General features: G+C 37.8%; 1 protein-coding gene across 1 annotated transcript in view; it reads left to right on the top strand.

The window, feature by feature from the left end:
- Nucleotides 1–9,412, top strand: part of LOC107095888 (paralemmin-3-like) — a 29,518-nt gene extending 20,106 nt beyond the window's left edge. Inside the window, exon 7 of the mRNA XM_015392255.1 lies at nt 7,756–9,412. Within this exon, the coding sequence (XP_015247741.1) occupies nt 7,756–8,732 (977 nt within the window). The 3' untranslated portion in view covers nt 8,733–9,412. The remainder of the gene's footprint in view (nt 1–7,755) is intronic.
- The last annotated feature ends 374 nt before the right edge of the window (nt 9,413–9,786 follow it).

The raw sequence follows: 9,786 nt of genomic DNA, 5'->3' as shown, positions 1-9,786 counted from the left end.
TGGACAGGTGTACCTAATATATATATATATATATATATATATATATATATATATATATATATATATATAAACAATTAATCGCATGAATCATGATTAATCAATTATTGAAATAATCGCCAACTAATTTAATAATCGATTAATCATTAACTGGAGTATAGAGACTGTAAAACATGCCTTTAATTGATAGAGCAACTCACTTAGAGCAGTAATTATACAAAAATTGTAAAATATATATATAAAACTTTTTGATCTAAGATAAATGTTTTCATCTCATATTATGTTCTGTCCAGAATTGCACAAGTGGAAAAATTGTAGTTCACCTGGTTTGATTTTGTAATGAATGAATCTTTGGCCAAAAAAAACAGGCGAGTCTCGAGTCACCAGTTCTCATGCTGACCACTTCATTACAAAATAAAATTAATTACTAAAGATTCATTTCTACATCACATCACATTTCTACAATTTTGGAAATTGTTTGCTATTGTCTGCTCTTGTTACCACTAGGAAACTGTTATTACCAGTTGTTTTAATCCCCAAAATAAAACTGATTAATACATTTTAGATCACTATAAAATATTTAGAATTACAGAATTTCTAACAGGTAAGCTTAAGACCACTCAAAATCTCGACTATGAAAGGCGCTTGAGATGGATGGCATAAGTTCTTGTATACGTATTAAGGCCATATTTGGTTATTTCCCAGGCAAGCAGAATTTTAATAGTTAGCCAAGAGCACAAATAGATCTGGTCTGGGGACCAGTGCATTTCATCTCAGTTGTATGAGGATGACATGGTTCTGCTGGTCCCCTCCTCCATAGACCTACAGCATAGACTGGGGTGTTTTGCAGCCAAGTGCAAAAGTGGCTGCTATCAAACCAGTTCCTCTGAATTCAAGTCTACAGCCCCATTTATACTATCATTTTGAAACTGTGCCGAGAACAGTCTGAGCACGGTAACCGAGACAACTAATGAGTGTAAATGGAATGCAACTGAACTGGATCGTTCCAGACACAACCGAACCGCACTAAATCTAGTACTAGTTCAACAGTAGGGCTCAGTGCGGTTCAGTTGTGGCTCTGTTCTCTGATAACAACAAGAGGAGAGCATGAGCAGACCGCATCATCTAAGAGGAGCTCTGTCATTTGGAAGAGGTTGAGTCTCCTCCACATCAAGAGGAGAGAGCTGAGGTACCTCAGACATGTTTCAGATATCATCTGAACGCTTCATTGGAAGGTGTTGCAGGCATATCCCACTAGTAGGAGACCCTTGGAAATGACTACAACTGTCTGGTTAATTGATCCTCCCTGGCTGCTCAATGATAGAATTGCTTCATATAGATGAGAACCAAGTGTCTCCTCACCTTCTACTTTGAAGAAACTTCTCTCTGTCCAGAACCCTCTCTGGCACTTTTTCAAGGCAGTTTTAATCTGTTAGAAAAGTAGGACGGAAACCTTTAGAAGCTCTAAAGCCTCAGCTGTTTATAATTGCATTACACTTAAGATCAGCAGACACCCTATGAATGGTGCAGCAGTAACACACAGCAGCATCGACATGGAGCTCAGCGGAAAATCTCCTGTCTCTGCTCTTTTTAATGTTAATTTTATTGCATCTCCATGCCAAGCTGGCTGTCATCATGATGGTGTCCCTTATGGATGAACCTGTCGGTATGTGTTGGATCAACAGATCTCAAGACATTTGCATCCTAAAGGCAGTGGGTGCAGAGGCTACGGTTCACAAAATGGTAACACAGTGTAATGAATTTGAACTCACACAGGGTGCCAGAGTGCAAAACCTGCATTTTTAAAGGGCAGCGAGTATACGGATGTGTCATATGCACGGGATACGGGATGCACTGCAAAAAAATTAAATCTACATAAGTCATGTTTTTCATAAAATAGGTGTATTTTTAATTGAGGAGAAAAATTTGACATTTTGCAAATGGAACAAGACAATTTACATTTGTCTTTCAAGTACATATTATCTAATTATCTTATTGGCAAACTGTCTCATTTACCCACTCAAATTAAGGGTATAATACACAGAATATAAAACATTTTTACTTCTAGGTAATTTTTCCAGTGTGGGGATGCTTTTTAAGCAAGACGGAACTTGAAACTAAATCTGCCCTTCCTTTTATATTGAAATCATTCAGAGTTAATGTCTCAGCTGTCCAACCTTACTCTCAACTTGCAGCCTGGACATAAAAAAAGTGAAATACAGGTTATTTAACACCTAAACACACCAAACAATTAGGTGCTAGCAGTACTTTATGTTATCAGGTGAATGTAATTGTGTGTATGCATGCCGTACACATCTGTGCAAAGCTTAATTTCAATGATTGCATATATGCGCTAAATTGCACCAAATAACAAATGTGAGTACAGAATAGCAGAGACCATTTTTATGCTCTACTTTGAAAACAAATAGTAGGTGAAGATTTAGGCCCCGTCCACACGAAGTCAAAACGAACACGAAACGCTAATATTTTCCAGAACGTTTGTCGTAAAGACGGAGACGTAAAATAAATGTGAGCGTCCACACGAATGCATGAAAACGCTGCAAAATGTATGCCAGGCCTATAATTGGCGCTGTGGTGCCAAAGCAAAAATAGGCGACGAAATGTTGGGCATGCGCACTAATATTTATACATGGTTGCCCTGCGGGTCCATTTTCGTGGTTCAGTCAAATTCAGGTGCTGAACTATGTCGTCGATATTGCTCTGTTCTTCCTGGAGATATTCCAGAAGAAGAAGATTCTGTTGTAAGCCCGACAGCAGGGTGAGTAGCATTAGCAGCAACCATTCAACACAGTACAGCGCCATTGTTGTTGTGATGTGTCGCGCATGCGTGTTTACAGGCGACACTATGACGCATGCGTGTAAAAAAAAAATAAAAAATGCGGTTAGAGCTTAAAGATGAAAACGCGAAAACGGCGTTTCAAAATCTTCCCACTCTGAAGGCTGAATAAAAATAAGATCGTTTACAGACCCCCGAAACGCCGGCTTCGTATGGATGAGAGGCTGGTTTGGTGAAAAATGTGTGCGTTTAGGCCAGGGTTCGGCTTTGTGTGGACGGGGCCTTAAAACCTGCTCTTGTTGATGCAGCCTTTCTCCAATTAGCATCAGGGGTTATTTGCATTTCAATAGTGACAGTTAGCAAGGTGGAGTGAATACACAAACTTTCAGAGGGGAGGGGAGCTTGCAGGGAAACCTGAACTGTACTTGCAGCTGTATCTCCCACTTCTGTAATCTCCAACGCTGATAATGTCTTCTTGTATCTTATCCCTCTCGGCATCTGTTATCATTTTTGCTTTTTGAAACTTGATATTGGAATACTCTTTATTTACACCCGCTGCTGGAGAAGTTGTCTCCCTCTTTACTTTAGAGGATGCGCAAAATCTCACCTTATTGGAAATACAGATAACGTTCTCTTTAACAAACAGGCAGACCAAAAACAATGCCAACAGAATGCCATAATTCACCTAGAAAACCTTTGTATGCAACCAAAGTACAATAAGTTACTGTTGTAAAAATTCGTAGTCCCTTTTAACATACCAGCAATTTATATGTGACATCTAGCTGTAGAAATATCAGAAAATCTAAGAAATTGTAAACTCAACTATGAAATCTCATAGGTGTGTAGACAGTGGGAGCAGAGTCCCTGCTGCTGACAGTATGCGCATAATAACTCAACGCTGTTGAAGCCTTAGGTTTGCAATTGCACAGATTAAATAAATTATTTAATGTATTTAATATGTTGGTTTATAAGATATCCTTAAAAAGATACGTGAACTAAAGCCATAAGGGGATGGACATGTTCGGCCCATCATCCTGCTCCAGTGCGCCCCCTAGCCAACCCGCTACCATTGGTAGTGCAAGGCAGAGTGGAGCCATTGTTTTGTTATGTGCAATCAAAATTCCACCACCCGAATGTTGCATAGTGAATTAACATAAACCGGATTAGGCATTTTTCAAACCAGTTTTTAAGTTTTGACGAGTGGGAATCTTAGCCACCTGCTGTGATTTAGTACTACTGAAGCCCACAAACTCCTTGGTTTGACAAGTTTGACATTTTGAGGAGTTATGTATATACATATGTGTTTTGTGAGGTGCTGGATTGTTAAATCTGCATTAGGTCTGCTCTATTTTTTTTTTTTTCCTTTTTTACAGTGTCCTGTCTGGCAATGTGGCAATAAGAATAATTGTCTTGATGCCAAAAGGAGCCCAACAGAGGTCTGCTCTAAAGACCAAGGCGAGAGTGCTAGAGGAAAAAAACCCTCCAGAGTTTACAACTTCATTATTACTTTAAAGATTTTCCCGTTTGAACTGCAGTTTTATTGGTGTGTGTAATGCTTTAAAACTGATTAAAATCCTGCACATCCAGCAATAGATTCTACATTAACATTAGTGCTGGGGGGAAAAATACGATAAATCGATATTTTGTTCTCCTTTAAGTTACGATAAAAAATGACTAGTGACATAAATTACTTTCAAAAACTAGCATCAAAATGAGCGCACTGCATGTCCCCAGACAGTTTGACAATGATCGCAAAAGAAAGATAAGGTTATAATGTTCTAAAGAGAAAAATAACTGTGCACAAAGAGTGGTTATATTTAATCTCTGTTGCAAAGAGAAGCTCACTGTGCCCCCATGAATCCCTACAGCCTGTTTTGATATTTATTTCATTTATAAACATGCAACAATATTTAAGTTCATTCGTTCCTTCTATATTTTGGTTTGTTTTCTGCTGTCCTGCTTGATTTAATAAGCCTGCATAGACGTTTTTTATAAACATGTTTGCACCTTCTTTAAGACACACCGACCTCCTGAAGATTAGGTGAATGTTTCCAGCTAGAAATATCCCACAGTGAGCTAATTATTCACTTGTGATGAGGCATCTAAGAACAAAAAGTGGTGAACTTCTTTCACTTTAATCTGTGGAAATAATAGGAGTGCATTGTTGAAAAACTTAATCTTCATTAACAGAAAATTTGACTAATCGCCAGCCATTAATTAATAAATGACTAATCCAGCCTTTCTTGTATTTAAGGAATGTAGGAATCACACTTTGAAAACCACTGCAGGAGTTTCACAGCAACTTGCTTTTTGCAAGTGTGTGCATTTGTGTTTCCTCCTTAAATAATTTACATTCTCTCCCAGCTTCTAGTCTTTTGTAATGTAAATGTTCCTCTCTCATTAATAATGCATTGACTGTACACCTAAGACAGATTTTAGTATGTAGTATTGCTATATAAAGGTGCCATCCATCAATAGTTCATATTAAAGCACTAAGTGCTAACCCGTGTCCACTCTAACTGGGACGGCCAATGTGCTTTAGATTTTTCCTCCTGGTTTTTGGTCTCAAGCTCTCAATTTTAAGACATTTTTAACATTCCCTGAGGTGCTTCTTCCACCTCTAAGAAGTATAAGCCTCTATTAATTAGTATTGAGCTGATGGCCTGTAGCTCACAGTGTACATGTTTTCTAACTTTACATTATCTATACATTATTTAAAAGATAAGAGATGAATTTACTTTTACCAGTGAGGCATTAAGGTTTACGAATGGAAAGAAGTAATTGCAGTACAGCACATTGATAAACCATGAATAAACATGAATCAGCAAGCTGCAGGGTTTCCAGGTTAAGCTAGAGTCCATTTTTAGATTTATAAAGGTGACCTGCTGGGGAAGGACCCTGCTGCAGGTTGTGGGATCAGGAGGGGCGCATTAAACGTCCGACTCAGTGGTGTAGGAAGCAATTGAAATGTGAGGGGGACACCTTAGGAAGGGGAGGAGAGGCTAATCTGCAGTTTACCAGCTAGATGCGGCAGGTATGTGCTTAGTTTCTTCAGATTACCAGTCCACGTCACCAGCATGACTAAAAACGTGAGCAATTATCTTAAAATATAATCATCTAATACAGAAATTTGCATCTTTGATCTCAAATGTTTTTTTTTCCATTCATTTTGTACCTAATAAACTGTAAAAAAAAAAAAAAAAAAAACCCTGAAGCTTTTTATTTTAATATTTAAATAAAAGAGAGACTTAAGCTACTTTCAATATTCTAAGATTAGTTGCCTCTTTATTGCAAATCAAAACATTGTTATCCTAATTTACACCAGGCTACAAACTAATTTGACCGCAGAACATCAACCAAAATGATCTTACTGCCGTTCATCAGATTTATCAAGGAGTTTCATTAAATTTATCTAACTTGTAGATTGACATGTTGTAAAAACAGCCCAGGTTACTGCAGGTACGTGTTCACTGTCTCCCCTCTCCGTCTTCCCCTCACCACCATCATTTATCAATCACAGCTGCTCCAGGCTGTCCTGGAAAATATCTGCTCCTGTTTGACTCATAATAACACAGGACAGGTGATAATATTAATATTGTCTGACTCCAACTTAAAGCTTATTTTCATCTGATCATCCTTCTCATTTCATCCAAATGTGTAATCCAAAAAGTCCGGCTTCCATCCTTCAGAGAATTTAATTCTTGGTTGGAAATTTGACAGAGCCTGTAATTCACTGCAGGCATTGATGCTTTTCATACCATTTGCTCTCACAGAAAGGGCAGTTACTAAGACTCCCTGCTGAAGACCGTGTGATTCAGTTAGAGACCAACAATGGAGGACAATTGAACAAAAAGGCAACTAAAAGTCACTCATGAGTTGTTACTAGATTTAATGAGAATTCTATTCATCTCCCATTTATATATATATATATATATGTATATATAAAACATAATGTGCACCTCTACTTCCTGTCTGTCTGTGTCATGTGACCTATGGACAACCCATCACACTGCTGTAACATGAATTATGCCAGGTGCAGCTAGCTTGTAAAGCTGGATATCATTTGTTATTTGTTTGTTATTTATCGTTTCATGCAAATAACCACAGAAATGTGAAATTCTGAAATACAATCAGTTCTAAAGAATTAAGACAGTTAGAACTCTTTCAACAAAGATCTTCAGCAGACAAGAGATGGACTAAAAAAATAATTGTGAAACTATAGTCCCTCACTTAATGGGCAATAAAGTTTAGTATTTTTGGTTCCTTTTTATTTTGGGTAGAGGTGGATGTGTTGTGTTCAAGTTCACTGTATATGTAAATAAATGTAAAAATTTCAATAAAAAGTTAAATGTTAAAAAAAAGTTTAGTATTTTTAGAATATAACAGAAAAAAACCTTTGCAGAAACTGCAAAGGGAGAGAAACAAAAATCAGCCTCTGTCAATAAATAAATATCCTAAACACTTTTATGATTACTTCATAGCTCTTTGTTGATATCTTTGCACCGTACTACTCTTTATCTCTTTAATGTAATGCTTAATTTGAGTGCTTTATTACAATACTACTAACAGATACATTAAGTGACAGGTTTCCATCAGATTCCATTATCTTCTCATTTACTTCATGATACGGATGTTGAATATTTCTACATTAATATACTTACAAATCGAAAAATACAATGGTAACAAAAATAAATAAATGTATCCATTAATAATGATAATCTATAATGCATAATTTTGCTAATCATGCAGGGAGGAAGATTTTAAGGCAAAGAATACACATATAATACATTACACACAATATAAAAGAAGGGCTCATAAAATCTACAAGTGGTTGCTGGGAAAAAAGAAGCTTATTATATGTTGGTTAATGTTTATCGGCAGCGTTTAAATTTGTATTCCATATACATTTGTTTTGTTGAATTCATGGTGTATTTATCGACTGTTTTTTTTCTTACTTTCAGAAAAAGCTGCTGATGAAGACAAATGGAGTCAGAGTCCACTACAGGGTGAAAATAACGTTGTTTTGACCAATGGTGGAGGCAGAGGTGAAGAAAGCAACGATCACAGCTCCTCTGGGCAGAATGAAGACATCACTGCACCTTTTGGAGTCACAGAAGACCCCAACAACATCAGGGTGGAGCCAGAGATAAGTGTTACTGTGCCTGCATGCACTCAGGATCCCCATGCCAACAAGAACGAGGAGGAGAAGGGGGAAGATGAAGATGGGACTGTGGTGATAAGAGCAGAGCCTGTGTACATCACTGAAGACGGCTCTGGGGACCTTTCTTCTCTGAAGAACCAGCAGGAGTCCGCTTTGAATCCAGAGGGAGTCCAGGAGATCTTACATGCTATGGAGGAGGTGTCAGAAACAGAAGGAGCTCCAGAAACTTCACCAGAGCTGGAGACTGTAGAAGCAGCTGAGCTCACTGTCAAAGCACAGCCATCATCTGAAGATGCAGGAGACATGAAAGGAGGGTCAGAACCAAGCAGCAACACAGATGAAGAGGCAGAACCTGAAGGCCAGGAGGAGAAACCAGAAGATCCAGACAGCCCACCATCGCATTTACACACAAATACTCTAGAGGGCGCCACAGTGGCTTATGTGCCTACCTATGCTGAAGCTCCACTATCCCCTCCTGCGCCACAGTCAGCAGCAGAGACCAAACATCAAGCACCAGCTCCTCCTCAGGAGGCTGAGGAAGCTGTAAACGTGGAGGAACCTGAATCCAAGCTTAGTCAGTTCCAGGAGGTGCAGCTGACTGATCCTGAACCTGGAGAACAGGAGGCCCTTCTGCAGAAGCACCAAGCCCCCAACCTGAGCTCAGAATCTGCAGGATCAAACAGCCCCGTCAGCTCAGAGACACAGAGCCCAAACAAAGCTATCCAGGGAGAGAAATCCCCCAAACAAAAAACCTGCCAATGCTGCTCTCTAATGTAACCTTTCCTCCCATCGCCCTGCTTTGATGCATCCATTTCATTTTTCCTGCATCTGTCAACCTCTAACAGGATGCATCTTCTTAGGACTGATATTATTGGGAACAACCATGTTATACAAACCAAACAGCATGGAAGACTCTTCTTATCCCACATGTTGCAGAAACCAAATGTTATTTTCCTTAATAAGTAACTAAACATATCTGGTAAAACACATTTTCTTTCCTTTCAAGCTCAACTATTTTATTCATTTGAACATTTCATGAGAAACACTAATTCCAAGTAAATCTGTTCCCTTTCATGTTTTACTTTATCTGGAACAATGTAGAGGCGTCATATGCAGTATTGCAGATATTTGAAAAATATCAATTTATTCTTAAACGCCTGGAAGTATGAATTTAGTGTTTGTGTGAATTGATGTACATATTGTAAACAAAACCGCCCGTGGAACCACAGAGCTCGACCTCACCGTGGAGTGGGGTCATAATTAAACTAACTTCTGTTACTTACTCTGTGTTACTTATTATTGTCTCTGCAGGACCTTATCTGTTCCCAATAAAAAAATAAAAAAAAAAAAACTCTAAATTTGCTCAGATTAGGCTTCTACCCTGTACAGCATTTTAATAATTTTTATAACCATTAAACTTTTCCAAATATTACAAACATCAATGGTTTTTATCGGGGTGTAACACATTCTTGGTATTTTTAATTTTTTTTTTTTATTAATAAAAAGCTGCAAAGTGGCTTATATCTGTGTTCAGCTCTCTTTACTTGGATTCCCTTAAATAAAACTTGGCAATTACCTTCAGAAATGAACAAATAAAGTAAAATAAGTGTAATTTAATCCAAAAATAAGTCCAACTGTTCTGTGAAGACCTCAGAGGTTTGTAAAAGAAGATGAACAAACAGCATCATGGAAACAGGGGAGAGGTTTGAAATGGTGTTAGCTTATAAAACAAAAATCTGTTTTTGTGTCTGTAGGAGCACAGATCTATTCATCTATAAAATTATTTGTATAAAACTAATAAGTTTATGAAAATGAGCAAATTTACAAAGAC

This window comes from Cyprinodon variegatus, unplaced genomic scaffold (genome assembly GCF_000732505.1).
Source record: "Cyprinodon variegatus isolate N-32 unplaced genomic scaffold, C_variegatus-1.0 Scaffold582, whole genome shotgun sequence".
Lineage (NCBI taxonomy): Eukaryota > Metazoa > Chordata > Actinopteri > Cyprinodontiformes > Cyprinodontidae > Cyprinodon > Cyprinodon variegatus.
The sequence above is the reverse complement of the archived record's forward strand: the minus strand, read 5'-3'. Positions and strand labels throughout refer to the sequence as shown.